This window comes from Vollenhovia emeryi, unplaced genomic scaffold (genome assembly GCF_000949405.1).
Source record: "Vollenhovia emeryi isolate VEMERY1.0 unplaced genomic scaffold, V.emery_V1.0 DF939172.1, whole genome shotgun sequence".
Lineage (NCBI taxonomy): Eukaryota > Metazoa > Arthropoda > Insecta > Hymenoptera > Formicidae > Vollenhovia > Vollenhovia emeryi.
This window is the reverse complement of record NW_011967194.1, coordinates 1,142,727-1,160,935: the sequence shown is the minus strand read 5'-3', so window position 1 is coordinate 1,160,935 and position 18,209 is coordinate 1,142,727. Positions and strand designations below refer to the sequence as shown.

At 44.8% G+C, this 18,209-nt stretch overlaps 3 protein-coding genes across 11 annotated transcripts in view; 1 reads left to right on the top strand and 2 right to left on the bottom strand.

Moving 5' to 3' along the window:
- Positions 1 to 7,451, bottom strand: part of LOC105563767 (junctophilin-1) — a 40,099-nt gene extending 32,648 nt beyond the window's left edge. For 5 of the 7 annotated variants that reach the window (XM_012015655.1, XM_012015658.1, XM_012015659.1 and 2 more), the window contains exons 1-2: positions 3,856 to 4,528; positions 2,199 to 2,801 (exon numbers count right to left, since the gene is read on the bottom strand). In XM_012015655.1, coding sequence (XP_011871045.1) covers positions 2,199 to 2,500 — 302 coding nt within the window. In that variant the 5' untranslated portion in view covers positions 2,501 to 2,801; positions 3,856 to 4,528. Of the gene's footprint in view, positions 1 to 2,198; positions 2,802 to 3,855; positions 4,529 to 7,348 lie in introns of those variants that run through there. The other 2 variants (XM_012015656.1, XM_012015657.1) reach the window with 2 other exon arrangements.
- A 1,399-nt stretch (positions 7,452 to 8,850) lies between these two features.
- Positions 8,851 to 11,052, top strand: LOC105563768 (cytochrome b5). Of its 2 annotated transcripts, none has more exons than XM_012015663.1 (2): positions 8,851 to 9,438; positions 10,572 to 11,052. In XM_012015663.1, exons 1-2 carry the CDS (start codon positions 9,365 to 9,367, stop codon positions 11,035 to 11,037), a joined length of 540 nt encoding a protein of 179 aa, XP_011871053.1. In that variant the 5' UTR covers positions 8,851 to 9,364; the 3' UTR covers positions 11,038 to 11,052. The 2 variants fall into 2 exon arrangements, with proteins under 2 accessions (XP_011871053.1, XP_011871054.1); XM_012015664.1 differs by lacking the exon at positions 8,851 to 9,438 and adding an exon at positions 9,450 to 9,824.
- A 3,872-nt stretch (positions 11,053 to 14,924) lies between these two features.
- LOC105563769 overlaps positions 14,925 to 18,209 on the bottom strand; it is an 80,569-nt gene continuing 77,284 nt past the window's right edge. For both annotated transcript variants that reach the window (XM_012015665.1, XM_012015666.1), the window contains 2 exons: positions 15,637 to 15,935; positions 14,925 to 15,082 (listed from right to left, as the gene is read on the bottom strand). In XM_012015665.1, coding sequence (XP_011871055.1) covers positions 14,947 to 15,082; positions 15,637 to 15,935 — 435 coding nt within the window. In that variant the 3' untranslated portion in view covers positions 14,925 to 14,946. The remainder of the gene's footprint in view (positions 15,083 to 15,636; positions 15,936 to 18,209) is intronic.

The window sequence follows — 18,209 nt, the reverse complement described above, 5'->3', positions numbered from 1 at the left end:
CCCTACTGGCAAATTTTATTAAATTCGTTACGTGTTCGACCTTACTTTAGGTCCTTTTCAAGTAACAATAGAAATGAGAAAACAGGAAAACTCGTAGACTAGCAAGTCGTCGTCGTCAGCGAAGTAAAGTCAAAAGGTAAAAATTAGCGCACATCCGAGTATTACCAAGGTCCGATTTGAAGACCGAATTTTGACAAAGGCAATACCTCTCGCACGCGAAATATTCTCGGCAACGCGCGTTCTTCGCGAAGTAAGTGACGGTAGTGAAATTCTAGACACGTGGAGGGAACATTCTCTGAAAGATAGCGGTCGGCAACACGTGCTTGATCCGCGAAACTCGGCTTCGGTTTTAAGTATCATCACGATCGAGAATGAAGCCGTGTCGGAAAATGTTGCTAGCTAAAGATGGTCGTGGACCTTGCTCCAGTTTACGGAAACGCAACGGCGAATTCTCTCGGCCTAGATACGTGGTCGAGAAGAAGAGAGCTCTCACACATCGTTTGTCGCCGCTTTATTTTCTCTCTTTCTTTTTATGTTGGTTATTCCGGAAACCGCAGTAACAAGAAATCAATTTATATTCAAGTAGATCTCGGAGTATCTCGGAGAATAACTTCAGAAACGTCACTTGTACACAACGTAACGTGATGACAGCTCAAAATTGTATAATGCCTTGAGTAATGTTAAATTTTCATTTTTAACATCGAGTAGTTTAATAACCCGTTGCAACATATCACAATTGAAATTGGCACGTGTAGTATTTTGCTATTGTTACATCTCCAACTCGATAATATTTGCGCGCGTGATCTAGAAACCTTAATTACAGCCGTTAGAACTTTTCCGAGTTTTCGCGTGCACGTGGATATCGTAGAATTTTTTCCTAATTGTCGTACGCCCCTCGTTATGTGTCCACTCGTAAAACTAACCGTCGAGAAACAAACGGAGTATTTCAGCAATTACTTTACCAACCCACATTTTGTAGTATTCACGAATCGTCTAGAATCTCTTTGTAAATAGTTAATCACGTCTTTTAATCAATTTCGGGTAAAAAAAGTCCAAGGCAAGATCGATCGACAAATAAAAAAAAAGTAGCGGCACTTTCTACCTTTTTGCTTAATTTCGTGGAAGAAAACAACCTGAAATATTTCTCGCTGACGATGCCGTCGTCCGTACGAAACTTTTAACAGTTTTCGATTTCGTTCGTTTTAACCGTCGACTCGAAGAACCTGAGCATTTACTTGTATCTCGCAGTTCTGTTACCGAAACTGACATTGTTAGCACTCTTTTGGAGAGACGTCCGTATCGATAAACCGATTTGATTCCTCCAAAAAAATTTGAGAAGAGACTGTCATCTTTGGCACGCGCGAACGCGGCTGTCGCTCAGCAGCGTTCGCGATCATCCCCGATCAAAATTTGGACGGCGGTTGTTTCGCGACCCTGAACTAGGTCCTGACAACTCGAATCCCGGTGACCTGCTCCGGTTGTCCTTGCGCACGGTGACCCAGTTTTGCAGGGATCGGGAGATTCCCTCCCAGGTATATACCGAGATACGTGTCAAGGTCCGCCGTTCGCACATGACGCGCCACACGCGACGCCAGGGGTCTCGTGAATTTGACTCGGGCATTGGCGAAAATCGTCGAACGAAACGTCCGATAGGAACTCACCGGGGACCTGACCGGGGAATTTTCTACAACCACCGAACCCGAGCCTCTCGAAATAGCACCGAGTCGGACTTGCGTTACTATCGCGGCGTGTAACGTTCGGTGCTCGTTTGCCTCGCTACGCGAGCGACGTTGTTAACGCGAAACAGGCGCGGTGGCGGTAACGTAATACCGGATAATCAGCCTGAAAACCGTACACTCGTCACGGCGTAAACGAGCTCAGCATTAATCCTTCATGAACCCGGAGGAGCGGCGGTCGTTGTGCAAATCCCGGGAGTGCGCCAACGCGAAGAGAATACAAGATTAATTCGTTCCGCGAAACGCGCGCAACCAGATGAACGTCGTGGATTACGTGTATCATGGAAATTAGAAATTTATCGTAATCCTTGGTAATCTCGTGTGTAAACTGCACAGTTGACGGTCGCGCGCATTGTGGAGTGTAGCGCTAACGAGGCGCCGTTACCGTCCGTCATCTAAAACGGAGTAAGCCGCGCGCGGACCACCGAGTAGTCGGTGTCAACGTAGTCGGCAGCCACTCACCTAGGCCAGGTGTAGACGCCGGACACCTCGAAGCCGAAATGCCAGCTGCCGGAGTAGGCGCCCTGGCCCTTGGGCCCGGTGCACACGCCGTGGCCGTGGGCCTTGCCGTCCTCCCAGCCGCCGCAGTAGGTCCCGCCGTCGTCGAAGTCGAATCTGCCCCCGTTAACTTGCGCGCGACTCGCGGCGGTGCCGGTCGCGCCAGGTTGCGCCGGGCTTATGCCACCTGTTTGTGGAAATTGGGCGCCCCCCGCCACCCCGTTCGGCGCCCCGGATTGCTGGCCGGAGTGCGGTTGTTGCTGCATCTCTCTCGCAATTACCGCAGGCACTGTCGTTCGTTTTCACGCTTCCCTCGTCCCTCCCTTCCGTCTTCTCCTCCTACCGCTACTCTTGGACACTCTCGTTTCCCTCGTCTTCGTCTTCGTCTTCGTCTTGGTCGTGATCGTTATCGTCGTCGTGATTGCGCTCGTGCTCTCTCGTCAGCAACGTCTGCACTCGCCTTGCCCTGCGCGTCGCCCCATTCTCCGCCACCTTCTCTTCCGACGTCGCCGTAGTCTTGCACGTCGCCCTCGCCGCCGCCTTCTCACGTCCGCCTCCACCGGGTCTCTACAATAGCACCGAAGAATCGAACGTTGATCCGCCGTAACGATCGCGCGTTTATCGTCGACGTCGTTGCGGGACGTGGCGGGACACGAAGCGGTACGCGACGACGGAGCTGTTGTCCTCGCGAAAGATCGGGTTGAGCCCCGCGCGCACCCGGACCCCGGACCCCGAACCGCGGACCCCGGACCCCCGGACCGCGCTCGGATCCAAGACACTCGAATCCTCAAGGCGCGCCTGTCATCGCGACGCGGTCCGCGCGAGAGAAGCCGGACGTGAGAAAAGAATCGGCGAGTCTCGCGCCGGAGCCCCGGATTTAAATTTAGTACAACTTCGAGGAACCGAACGTGCGAGAGCGCGCGAACGTGACGAGCGCGAATCTACGTCTCTCGATCTCGAGAGCGCGTTACACGGTTCTCTCCTCTCTCGCTCTTTCTCGAGAGAGAGAGAGCCCGAGAGAACCGCGGCCTTGACAAGCCTAGATTTCGCGAGTCGATTTGTCGATCACGAGATCCTCCCCCTCGAGCACTTCCTATCCTTCCCCTCCTATCCTCATCTTCGACCTTAAACCACCGTCGCCACCACGGAACGAAGCACCTCGAGCCACCCCGCCGTGCTACTACCCCGGTCGATCTACCTCTCACTCACTCGCGCACACACACATGTACACGCACGTGTCGCCCGTGATCGTGGATCGACGGGATCGGGACTCGTCGAGGCTCTTGGAGCAATCGCGAGACGCGCGTCCAGCGTGTCGTGCACACGGCACTCGGCGGCTCCTCAGATCTGCGATCGGCATGGAACTGCCGCTCTAGGATTCGCGAGAACCCGCTGGAAATCGCGCGCGAGGTACCGGGTTTCCCCTTCGAGGTTGTCGAAACTAGAGACAACGAGCCCGACAGAGTCGCGGTTTCGCTGTCCGCCTGACGCCGTTACGCAACGCTTCTATAAGCATCCGTGATCCGCTCGGAATGTGCCTCTCTTTCTCACTCTCTCTCTCTCCCTCTCGCTCTCTCACTCTCTCCCTCTCTATCACTCTCTCCCTCTCGCTCTTTCTTACTCGCTCTCTTTCCCTATCTTCCTGTCCCGTCCACCTCTTCTTTCTCGCTCGATCTCTCCGTTTTTCGACGGCACGAAAGCTCTTCTCTTCCGACCTGGCGCTTTCTTCGGGAAACGAAGACCCGACCGGGCTCTCTCTGATGAGTCACCCGCCAGGAGATCTACCTACGGTGGAACGGTCGATGACTAAGAGCCACGGGACTAGACCCACGATGAAACCTCGGCGGGCACTGAGTCTATCTCGAGACGGGTTACAAGGAGGAAGTAAGACGTGGAGGAAAACGCAAAACGGAGTCGAACTCACGGTTACGCGTGCACATGCACGCGCATACGCATGCACGTACGCACGCAACCGGGCACACGCACACACGTGGACGTTGCACGCACGCGCGCGCGCGCGCGGGCGCGCTTTCTTCACGTTGACGGCGGCGGACGATGTGGTTCTAGCTCGGTGCGCAACATCGGCAGCAACGGCACCGACATTAGCATCATCGTCAGCATCCGCACGGGCACAGGCTCGCTCGCGCCGGTGCGCCGGTCCGTACGTACGTACGTACGTCCGCCCGTCCGTCCGTCCGTCCGCTCTAGCGTGGCTAGAGCGGTGCCGCGCGCGCTTACAAGCTCTAGCCTCGAGTTCGGCTAGCTGGCTAGGAGCTTCTATTTTTATCATGGGGTAGCGAATTGTTCCCCACGCGATCGCACGAGGCGGCTGCGGCTGCGGCTGCACGAGGCGGCGGCAGCTCCGTCGACTCGAGCCGTTCGCCAATGCGACCGGGTTCGGTCCATTTATAAATAGTTGGAGTTCTCGCACCGCCACGGAAAATCATTGCGAGGATTCGCGGAACGCGGGTCGCGGCGAGAGTGGCCCCCGAGATGCTCCGCGACTATCGCCGGCCGGCCTCCGGCCTCCGATACAGCTCGACGCGCGGGAGAAGAATGGCAATTTCAAGGCCATTCACGAGAGAGACCACGTGCTCCATTCGGAAGAAGACGCGTTTCCCTCGGAGGCGAGCAGGAGGTGGCACGGATTCGCCGGAGTATCCGAGATTTCGAGAGAACCGTGCGATGTAACGAGTGTAGCGAGCTAGCGGCGAGCTTCCGGTCCCCGCAGTGCGATTTAGGGTTGGTGGTTGGTGTTCGATCGGCCGGGATGAAGGAGAAGCGAGAGAGAGGAAAAAAAAGAAACGAGGAGTACGACGCGCGGCGCGCGCGGCCGCGCGAATGTGTGCCTATAGACTACGGTCTCTGTAGGGCTGCATTTTTAATGGGGGCGCGTGTAGCGGCGCGATATCGGTCAGTTACTCCCCCGCGAGAACGCGAGATAAGAACTAGGTAGGCACCCCGAGCGTGGCCTCGGAGGGGGTCCGGAGAGGAGGGTTGTAACACACGTTGAAAGCCTAGGCGAGTCAGAGTCGATGATCCGTACAAGTCTGACGTTACAGCGAGGTTCGCTACGCTCTATTGACGGCAAACGAACCGCCGGGATGACGAGGCGGGGGACGCGCCATTATTTATCGACGCGTGCCATTCTTTTTTATAACATAAATCAATTAATCGATGTGTCCGCTATTAATAATGACGGTAACGAAAAGTGACGGCCGTGCTGCGCTCGTTGGTTGCGCGGTGAGGAAAGGGAAAGAATCCTCCCCCTCCTCCCTCTCTCTCTCCTCTAGCTCTCCGAGAGGAAGATTTGCGGCGGATAATCTCGAGCAGAATCGACTATCGCTGCACTTTGCGCGGATCTGTTACCTGAAAAGGCGACGAGAACTGTGCCAGCGAAGACTCGGCGAGTGGCACAACCTGTCTGTTTATTGCGTGGCGGCACATGGCGGCGCGGCGAGGCCAAATCGCCGACAGACGAATACAATAAAGAGAGGTAGAAGCACGAGCCACCGCCGTTACGACGAAATATTTTATGTGTCGTTGGCCAAAATGGTCCCGCATCTCTGTCCCCAAGCCGAGGACAATTATTTTCTACCACGACGACGCTAGCGTTATTTGATCGATAGGACGACGCGCGATGTAAGAAATAAGGATCTCGCTCGATTTAATTAACGATCTCTCAACGACCTCTTTCTCCGTCGCCACCTAATGCACGCGTTGTTTGTAACAAGAGACCGGCCGCTCCGGCGAGTTTTCGCCTCGCGAATGTACCAAGGCGTCGGGTCTTCCGCATCTCGAGAAATCCCATCGAAATAGAGCAGACTCGCTTGAAACCGGAGCGTGTTCCAGATTCGATTTGCTCCCCGTCGGCCAGCAAGAAATCGGATCCTCAATTAAAAGTTTAACGTTTTCTCCCTTTCCCACGTTTATCCGCCCTCGCCCGGTCGCAACTTCGTACGCGATCCGCTCGAATTTCCCAGGGAGGAGAAACGCGGGGAGAAAAGAAAGTTAATGGAGCGAGAGAGCAGACTAGAGCAGGGGTGTGTTTTTCCCTGAAAATGACCACATAGCGATAGCTACCTCTCAAAAGCTCGGGGACGTTCCACTGGCAACGAACACGTATATTCACGAAAGATTCAAATCGAACATTTTCCGACGGAGCACCAACGACAAATGCGGGTCGAACACTTGCTCACTAATTTAACAACAATCAACTCTCATCCCCAGAGACGGTGCCATCCTTGATGTACGCAATAAATTCACTTTGGTCACCAGCACTGGACAGGCGAGTTGGCCCGCGAAGGCAGAACGCAGCATCGGCTTACGCGGGCAGGGCCGATTCACGCGGACACCAAAACCGCTCTCGTGAAAACCTGCACACCGCGAATAAGACGCATATGACCGCACCAGCCTCGAGCTCGAGCACACTTCCGGGCGATCGATCCGGCTCGGTCCGAGTAACACGTGCGACGTACAGCGCCGGCGGCGTCGCCTCGCACCCTCATCCCTCTTTTTTTCAGGACCCTCGCCGGACGCACGTGCACCCGCGGGATCTCCGTATCTACCGGCACGCACACCTATCGGGCGGCGCGTGTCGAGGGTGCAACCGCGGAAGGAGATACGCGCTTTCGGGGCGTCGCGTGCGCCGCTTCCTCGGCGTCGGGACGGCTGCCTTCACGCGGCACTGCGGCGATAACGGCGCACGCAAGTGTACGGGGCGTCCCTATTTCTAATATGTGTCACGAGGACAACGACTTCCGTACGCACATGTAACGAGGGAGCGCGGCGTGTACGCTACCCTTCCGTCGGACGGAAGGGACAGGGCCCGCGTTGCGTCTTCGCGATCATCGAACGCGCTCGCGGTCGATCGCACCGATGTTCGCGCACGTTCTCGCGTGGCTGACGGCATTTCTCTGTTAACGACACCCTCGTTCACGGGGACCTCTGTCGCACCAACCCCGCGCGCTTTCTCCCCGTCGTCGCGGGGGATGAAATTTTTATCGACACGTGCGCGAACACGGCGATCCTCCGCGCGCGCGTTTCCGTCCCGCTCACGCGCGCCCTTTCCCGTCGACGTCGTTCACTGGGAGAGACGAGCTGGACGACGGTACCAGAGCGAACGACGAGTCGTCTTCGACCGGCCGGTCCTCCCGTTGCGACGTCGACCTTCCCTCGCTTCGTGCTCGTGCGCGTACTCGTCGAGGACCTCGTTCCCAGCGTCGTCGTCCTCGTCGTCGTCACCGTCCCTGTCGTCGTCGTCGTCGTCGTCGTCGTCGTCGTCGTCGTTGTCGTCGTCGTCGCTGTCGTCGTTGTCCACCTTCTCCTACTCGTCGCGGATACGCGAAAGATCTTCCCCTGCGACGTCGACGCACGCACCGTGCTTACGGGAATGTGCGTGAGGTCAGGGTGGCATGATTACGACTATCAGTCTCGCAGTGCGCCGCCGCCGGCGCTCGCCGTATCGCCGCCGACGCCGCTGCCGTTGGTCGCGCCGTCGCGATAACGGCGGCGCGGCGTCGCGACGCCTGGCGTCGTCGTGTCAACGGTGGAACTCGCATCTGCACCGCATCACTACGCCCCGATGCGGCGGTCGGACGAGCGTCATCGACGAGTTTCCTCTGACAGTTGACCGATAATCTTGCTCTCTCTCTCTCTCTCTCTCGATTGCATTGACTATTTAACAGACCATAACAGAGAGAAAATGTAAAAATACATGTAATATTTATTAAACATGTTCGCTGACGTCGTACATTTCTTTTGCTCTTTTGTATCATTTAAACTTGTATCGCTGAACTGACATAATGACTTTTGCCTTGGACTTGTTATTGTCTGTGATATATAACAATCTTACTTTTTAATTAAAAACGAAGTATGTAGATGAATAGTATTAAAGTCACAAATTAATGTTGTTTTAAATTATACTGGAATATATCGTGAAATGATATTATTGCAATTTCTCTTATCGGGCTTGAATAAAATCAATCATTTCATCAAATATCTGGAAAGGAGTAGCCTGGCATTCCTGATAACTTACATTTGAAATTGGTGGCAACACGTTCCGCAGAATTTTCCACTATATCGGTAGCTGGTCAAAGCACAATCTCCCTTCACTTTCAAAAGTTCAAGTCGCTGTAACAATGCGAACAATTGTGCAATTTACTATCTACGAGATACAGAAATTAAAAATAAGAACTTTGTACATTACCTATTTTTGCTGTATTTAAACAATTTTGTGAAACCTTATAGTCTCTTTTAGGCTAACGGTAAATAAAAGTTGTATCAGTTTCAACGGAGATAGAAAATGCGTTATTATGTTTTTGTGTTTTACAAATATTATGTTTTACAAATCATCCGTGATCTCTAATGGCCTTCTCATGACGTTGTCACGACCTTTATGCTTTCTTCAATTGACTTGACAGATAAGAAAACTACTTAATCATTAAAATGTACAAATAGTATAGGATGTAAAATATTGATAAAAGTCAGAAAAATTAAACACGTCATTAACCATAATAATAAATGTAAAAGATATCATGTAGATGTTTTCGACGAAGTTGAATATTTTTTCATGATGAATACTTCGTTTATATATTTGATATATTACACAGATAGTATTTTTGTTTAATATTATGCTCGACCAGAAAATTCTAGCATAATGAAATATGTTATCAAAATGAAATACGTATAAAAAGATATTACAAAAATATTAGATATTACGTGTTTAATTTTTCACAATCTTCATGTTTTTAACATCACTGATCGAATAGGTCATATAAACAGATAGCTCTGATAAGTAGTGGCGTCGAAATAACGATTTTGATCACGCGTTTCAATATCATTTACGCGCGAACGCTGGTTGCAATCTCGTCGTTGTAATATCTCGGAATTATCGTGGAAAAAAAATGCGGCCTCTTCGTCACTTCTTTTCGCAATTATTTGGCGAAAGTGCAACACGTGTCAGACCGGCCGTTGCTTATCGTCGTCGTGTGGAATATAAATAAAATCGCAAACCAATCGTCAATCTGTGTTCTCTTGCGTGGCGCAGAGTTTCGCGAGAGTGCAGCGGTGCTGAAGTGTCTTTCCTTTCCCTCTTTCTCTCTCCGAGCTGCGAACTGTGCGAGCGAGCTATGAGACTTTTGGAATTCCTACGGGAGATTATTACGCTTCGCCGAGAAGATCAGGACAACGATTTTACGAGCCGGTGAGATTTACAAGTGCACGGCGCGTGCTCCAGCAACTTAGAGCTCCTAGAATTTCATTAGTTTCCGAGCTTTAACGCTTATCGCCCTTTCAATCTTATCGCTGCATTTGGTTGTTTTCCCGTGAAACAATGAATTTTCCAATGCGATAGTAAGTTTTTCCTTAATCGCCACTCACTCATATATGAATTATGATTTCTACGCGACACATTCAACTGTCACGCGTGGGCAATACGTGACCAAGAAGATACTTTGTGTGTGCACGCATTAGGTTTCAACCGGTAATAGAATTACTCTCCTTTCCCGGGAGAATCGATTTCTGTTTACGGTGTTTAGTGTTCCATACGATGTCCCTTGACGGACAACAGCAGCAGGAACGTCCGCTATTGTAGGTGAATTTAACGTGCGACGATTCCGTTTTCCGAATATACAGTGTCTGGGATTGTTTAAACGGTTGCCGTAAACTGGCGCGCGAGTGAATCGGCGTATGTAGACTACCCGTTTACTTCCGCAATCGATACAATCGATACTTCTGGTGCTCCTGCGATCGTATTTTTCAGCTGCCACTAGTCATTTCTGCAAAATGATGTACTCTCAATGGTGCAGTTGTTCACGATTTTCCGCTACTGCAAATATTGCTTTATCATAGCGCCGTCGCTCACTGTCGATTGAAACGCAATCAATAATCGTTTATTGTATTTTTGGATGTGTGAACAGAAGCAGACGCGTGTTAGTTACAAGATGCGAGGGCAAAGTGAAAAAAAAATTATTTCTACGTTTACTTAAGCTCCTCCTATTGTTTGGTTTACGTAATATAATATCTTGTAAATGTTTAAGCGGAATATTTACCTTTCATTCAATTTTATTAAATCCCTTCTGTTTATTTAATTTTAATTTCATTTTAAAAGTTTTCATTAGAAAATTGAGTACTTCAGTTCACGAGATAGCCTGCAGTATATTTACTAACAATTACGTAATATATACATACAAAAAGATACTTGTGTGCGCTCATCGCGTTAAAAAAACGTGCGTGATTATTTTAATATTATAAACGATTATTATAATTACGCTATAATTAAGAGTTCTAATTAACCAAAGTTATATTTAAATAACGAAATCTATACTTGTACTGCAGGACGGAAGTTTCTAAAACCCACAGTAGCATGGATCTCGTGAGCCTGGCTGTCCGCTCCGTCGAATTAGGAGACGTGAAACCGTTGAGGGAGAGCTACTTGCAGGTCGAGCGTGACAATGTCACAGAAAAAAGCGATACCATCAGAGAGCAAAGATACAGGCCGAAGGAAAAGTCGCGCGACGAGGTCCGGACGATCCATTTGGCAGAGGTTGGCGGGCACGACGAACCCGATGACTGCTGGCTCGTGATCTACGATTACGTGTACGACCTCACGGAATTCCTGATGGAACACCCAGGCGGCCAAGAGATCATCCTGGAACATGCCGGACGAGACGCGACTTTGCCGTTTCTTAGCACCGGACACTCCCCCGGCTGGGCAATCTTGGACAAGTACAAAATTGGCGAGCTTCCGCCGATGGAGAGAATCTACCGTACTCCCAACGGCGTGACGCTCTCGGGATTATAATCTGCTCGGATCGTCGAAAGTCGTCGCTATCATCGCGATACAGGGATCTAGTAAATACTGAATTTTATACCAAAAATTAACTCGTTAACGTAAGTTAGTCATATGAAATATTACCATCGCTTTTGATGGCACAGCAGCACGTATAAGAAAGAAATTATTTGCTTCAAAGAGATAAGAAATCACAATCAATAAGATCTCTTTTCAAGTTGTCTTTTTGTTTCATTTTATTCAAGTGGCTAATACTCACATTATGGATTTTATTATTTCGTTAATCGTAATATGGTTGACGAAAGGACGAATTAAATAGCTTATGGCAATATGCCGACGGTTCTTACAAAAATTTTTTGTTTTTCCACAATAATTTCTCTCTTACACATTTCACCGTATTGTCAATAACAAGAGATTTTAAATAGTCAAACTTAAATTAAACTTGTGTAACGTCTAGGGTTTTACTCAGTAAAAAGAAAACGACTACATATCGCTATGATTTGTTCGTTTGTAACAATAATCATAGCGATAATGATTCTTTTATCAGTATTTGAGCTCGTTACATCCACCTATAATGCAAAGTCTAAACTGCATTACATATTAACTTAATAATGTTAAGTGATAATCTAATTAGGTTTACTATCTTTCAATTTCTATTCACTTCATCTACAATAGCTCGCTATCATTTCTTTCCTCTTATTTTGTGCACGCGCGTATTGGAATACTTCTAGGAATGTGAAAATGGTAAAACTGCTGGACCATGTCAGCAAAATGTATTACTAATGTCGAGCAATGTGTCATCGTCCGATCACCACTGCTGCCATCATTTTACGTAAGTGACTTTGTCGTATGTTGTTGAACTTCGAAATATACCAGCCAGAGGTCAAGCGCGTAACGATAAGGGATTGATTTTCGATCAAACGCAGGCCATGCCACGAATTAATTACATTTCTACAGTTCATCTTGGCGGATAATTATTTGCAATAAGATGTTTGCAATCTCAAAATTATTATCAGGTGCAGATTAATGTGGCAACGTTCAATTTCGTGATATTTGACGTCACCGGTGTCGTACTGAGCAAGATGTAAGTTTCGGTATCTGAACGATATCACACTTCTTGGAAAATTACTTCATTGAGTATTACCGGGGAGAGTAAACAGAGTTCTTTCGTCATTATAAGTTTTAAGTGGCTGCATTTCGAAAGCATTTCTATACCCTGATTCAATAACATAAAGGGAGAGTCGGTGAAGCAACAATCAGTGCTCAGGAGATACTTTACACCGGATACATTTTATATTTCTTGATTCTCTAACATTTATAATATACATAACATACAGTGTGAGGTAATAGCGATGTAGTTCGGTTCGTTTTACGTTGTCGATAGACCGATATAATAAACTCTCCGTTTCCGTTAGTCGGAAGGCAAGACTGCTCGTATATTAAATTAGCAATATATACTCATTGTCAGTTTATGCGTTAATCCTAGATTTATCTAAATTTAAATTACACACATAACACACAGTACTGTTTTACGATATTTACACTTAACCACAAAATGTACATATAAAATATATAACATGTTTTGTATGTATATGCATGTGTACGTGTGCATGTGTGATTGAGATAAAATAAAAAAAAAGGAAGAAAAGAGACAACACTTGTTGGTGCGATCATTCTGTCCTATGGCGAACGTCAGTCCTTAGTTTTGCACCTTCTAACAACGTTTCGCCGATAGAAAAACGTTACAAAACTGATGGAAAAATTTCGGTATAACGAGAATCTTTCCGTATCTTAAATAGATTTTATGTTACATAGTGACAAGTTGAAAGAGTTGCAATGAGTTTTAATACGAAAGTTATGCTACGGATAGTCTATACATCCCTAACTTTAATTTTATACTATATGATTAAATGATACTAATTTTGGCTCCACTCGATTTTTAACTCTAAGGTAATGGTAGAAAGTAATATACTGGTTACTCATGATACACAAGATTCGCTCGTGATACACTTCATTTGAACTCAATAAGTGCGTAAATTTTACACTTAAAACTGTATACTTTTTCTATTTTATTATATCTACGATAGTGACTACTAACGCGATACTTGCGCGCTTTAACGCACATGTCACGCTACGCTACGCAACATGTGATTAACACCAACTTTACATACTACTTTCTGTTTTGTATGTTGTTAGGACCATGTATATTAAATACCGAATGCCCACAGCATTCGCTTATTTTTAAATTGCTGCTAAATGCTAAAACGACAGTTTGAGACAATTCAGTATATGTACACGAAATGAAAATAGCATCGCTAACCAGTTGTTTTTTATAGTTACTAACATTGCAATTATAAATCGAAATTCGAATTAAATTTCTAACTTTTCAGTTTGTGTAACAACAAAAATTATAGTTATTAAACCTCAAATTCAATTTTATTCGCTGCAAAATTTCTCCCAATTTAATAAAAAAGAAAATTTTGTTATTAATTTCCGCTGAAATTTCCGCAATGCTCTCTATTTTACGAACTACAATAAAACTGTAAGACAAACGGGATTGGATTTAATATAAATTGTAATCACGAGTAATGAGATTGTATTAATTTAGCATATAATTTAATATTGAATTTCTATCCCTTAAATGATATTCGATGCAAAATCGTTTCTTCCGGGGTTTTTTGTTTTGAAAAGAGTGCAGTGAGACCAGAATTGTCCAGAGAAACTCTATAGGGTTTGAAAAATTAAACCTGTATGATTATTCAGTATATGATGTTGGCTGTACGGCTCGTAGAAATACGCTCAAGCTATCGTTTGTCTCTTCGCCGAACCGGAAAAATTTGAGCATGTTCGCTACCCATCTTTGTTCCTTGTGTGACTGAACGGAACAAACAATAAAATCGTGTTTAAACCCAATCTGTCTCCAATTGCCTTTCCCTGATCGATTCGGGTCACCAAGTTTTCCCATTTTCCCTTTATGAAATAAACACGCTAAAATACCGGAACTTGCTCTATGACATATTTTGTAAGTTCCGATTTCCTGCGAATAAAAAGCTTGCTTTGCCATGCGTGTTGAATGGTCTCGTTACTTTCTATCTATATCTTTCTCAAATAAAAGACCTGGAGGATCTATTTGGCGTCAAACACTACTGTCGTCTAGAGAGTAAAAAGTGGATACTAAGTTAAGTACTGAAACTCGTCATTTGGTGAGTTTTATTCTACGAAAGAAAGAATCGGGAATGTACGCTACTCGGAATAATTTTTAGCGAAACTAAAATATAGTCTTTCACAATCATCTCATAATTCGTATGATAGGAAATGTTACGAAACAGCTTAGTTTTATTATAAATTATTATTTAATCTTAAAATTGGTTCAAATTTTTAGATTTCTTGACTCTGTCTTTTCTCGAAAGTTGTCATTCAAAATTGAATCGGAAATTAGTAGGCATTCGTAACAGTAATAACTTGTTATAAATGATGAACATGTCTAGAAGAATCGCGTAGAATGGCGATAGCATCGATACCGAATGCATCCAGGAAATAATTGTAGAGAATTGATACTTTCAAGTAGATACCATTTAGGAATCGATACCATTTGATACTTACATATTCACATGTACTTACGCGTTATTATCTTTTAATGATACTTTACTATCAGGAATAGATACTACTTGTGTAACTTTATTCATTAGATTCATTAAAAGCACCGAGATGCGACGTTTCAACCACGCTGCATCTCGTTGCATTCATGAATTACGAGTAGACTAATACGTCATCAATCCACAGTCGAGTAGTTTCGCAAATGCTTCCTTTAATGCAGCTCGGCTATCAGGGAAAACATTCGCGAATGAACGAATCGATCGTGGATTAATGATGGTATCAGACTTCCTGCAACTTCCTGCCGAGGTGAAGTTGCTCGTCCTTTTACATCAAACTGCAGAGGGCAAATCCGTGGCCGGAATCGAAAGCCGTCTGCAGTACTGTGGTTTCCATACAAAACGCAGCATCCGTATACATCGCCGCAATTCGTTGCTGTTGCGCACGACTCTCGCTCTGCGATCTGCAAGCACATAAAAATTTTCCCGTTTGGAAAACGTTTGTAACGGTAACCAAAAATGCTCAGGATGAAAAGACCAAGTCTCGGTGTGCTTCGCAAATTCATGGCAAAACTACATTATACAATAAGTGCATAGGGAAAAAATTATTGTATTCTTTCAATTGTATAATTTTGATAATTTAACAATTATATTTAAACGCTTTGTTGGAGAACAAATATAATCGTATCAAGTTTTAGAGAAACTCTTGCCATTTTCTCCTTAATTTGCTCGACTCTTACGGAGAAGAAACACGAGGAAGGAAGCGGAATAATCTGTATTTGCATAATCGCTGCCTCGACCATTTTTCTGAATCGCTTTGAACCTGCTACCAGTTCTCAGCACCTCGAAATGTCTCGGGGTACATCCCGAGCCGCGGGCAACTCCCGGCGGTGTCATAGTCGCATATGGCCACCCCAGAAACTACGTGAATTATTCTGCAAGCGATCCCGGCTTCGAGATACAAGATACGACGGCCGAGATCGACCCTTACTGCACCAGTCTCTTCGAGACTACTCACCTGGGAGGCATTGCTCGCGTACGCTGTTGCACTCTGGCCTGCTGTTCTCTCGGGATCGAGATAGCGTCTCTAGATTGTTGTCGTTGCTGTTGATATTGATATTGCGAGGCACGATCGCTTAGCGCCAGTTGCGTTAGATACTCGCGAAACTCAGGCTGGCTGGCCAAGAGTTCGCGTCGCGCTTGAATACTCGATGTCGGGTTAGCCACCGGTGTCGTTGAGTCGGACCATGGTGGCGGAGGAGTATGCGAGCGTGACATCATTGCGTAATATTCGTCATATGTTGGTGGCCGACCGTTCTGCAAAACACAAACGTGTGCCTCAAATTAAAAAAGGAAAAGATATAAGATTAAACTCATAGTCGCATATGAACACATATAGAGAGAAAGAGAGAGAGGAGAAGAAGAAGAAGAAGAAGAAGAAGAAGAGAGGTGGTAGTACCTAATTTTTGTAAGTTTTCTATTTTAAACATTAAAAATATTTAAGTATACACTGGACGTTGTTACATTAAGTTTTGTTAAATTAATTATTTAAACAATTGTACACAACAAATTATTTTTATAATTTACAACTTTAGCAAATTTTTGAGGTTTTTATAACTATTCTTTTATTATCTTATGTTTTAAACCACATTTTAAAATATCATACCACAGTAGAGCAACGCAAAGTTTTAAACGAGAAATATGCTACATAAAAAAATATGCATGTGTCGCAAACTCTAAAAAAAAAAAAGAATTTTTTAAATTATGCTATACGCTGGGAGGGTGTTTGCGACGGTTTTCACATAAAACCTGCTTTCGAGATAAGTAACCAGTGCTACATTCGATATAAAAACCAAGTTCTGCAAATAGAAAGTTCCATTTGTTATGTCTACCTCTAACGAGTCTATTGCGTTTCGTTTAAAAATATTGTTGTTAATTAAGTCTGTTAATTAATCTTTGAACTTCACAAGAGTCTCCCATTACTCGCGAGAGACCGCATTAGGGTCACGTTACTCTATCCGCAACTCCGATTCCCAGGTTGTAGTTACTTACCATTATGTTTGCATGGCTGTGGTTTCGATACCTGATCTTTGGTGTCGCGTTTCACATATGAAACAACGATTCGCGAGATAAAACTGAAGTTGCGATCTATTTTAGCTAAAAAAAAAAATAGTAGACTTTTGCTATCGTCTGATGTATAATACATATACTTGAACACCTCGATTTCTTCGATATAATAATTTTGTAGAATATCTTTGATATTGTGAATGCAGCTAATCATTCTCGAGCGACGATAACGAGAATAAGCGTGCCCGTAAAAGGGCAATTGTTATTACTAATTATAAAAAGTTAAACTTTTATAAATTAGATTGTAGAGATTCTGAATTTTCGCCATTTAAAGTTTGAAATTCTCGAAATTTTAATTCTTGAAATTTTGAAAAATTTTTTGAAATTTAGATAGTGATTCCCAATTTTCGCGATTTGAAGTTTGAAATTCTAATTCTTGATAGCAAAAATTTACTGATTCACCAATGCAAGCTCGGGTAACGAAGTTAGCCGCGTAAATCAGTGCTACATTTTTCAACGTCCATTATCTTACACTGAAAATTATAGTAAAGCTGCGAACTGTTTTTTAATGCTCCTTTTGAACCAACCGCGGTTTTCAGCCACGGCGTAAAACGCCGCGGAAAAACTTCTCTCGTTTCTCACCGGGCCCGACTTGCCTCGCATATTATATTGTGAAAGCTTGCGGAAGCTCGCAAGCATACGCCCTCTCCTTTTGCATTCCCCGCAAAAGGTGTCGACGTTCATTTAATCATCTAATTGTCGCACAATGCCTCTATTTAAGATTAACTTTATATTATTACTAAAAGTTTTGCGCAGAAACGACTTTCGTAGTTTTCCACATATATTCGTAATATATTTTATATTTTACGTTTATATGTATAAGAGTAATTTTAAAAAATTAAAAATTTCTTTTTCTCCAAAAGACTAAAATTGATACTAGGCATATAAGCGAAAATTATCGCAAAAATGTATTTTCTCTTAATTTCTCTCTGTATTTATCTACGATTATAGTATTAGAAAATCATGAAATTTTATGCAATTTTTTAAACTAATAATCAAAAAATATTAAATACAACTTAATTATTTAAGAAGATCTTGATAAGAATAAAACGAAAAGCTTATGATTCTTACAATGAAAAGTAATTTTTAATAAGACTAAAAAGTCTAGGAAGTGTTTTACAATCTTATTAATATTACATTTCGCATTAAATATTTTCAAGATTTAATCGGCTTTATTAGTCCGAGAAATAAAAGTAGAAATAATTGAATAATTAAAAAAATAATTTATATTCAGGTTCAGGTTTGTAGCGCGTGTGGAAGGGAAACCGAGAAGAAATAGTACGGCTATCTATATTGTATGCACAGTAACATAGATGTCATCTGCAAATGGAAACATACGATGCACTCCTTTATCCTCGCGAATCTACGCTCTATCGAACGTCAGGAAACTTGGGCTATAAATATGTATTCCATCGCGAGATATATTTTATACTTTCCGAAAATAAAACGTATCGAGAAAGTTGC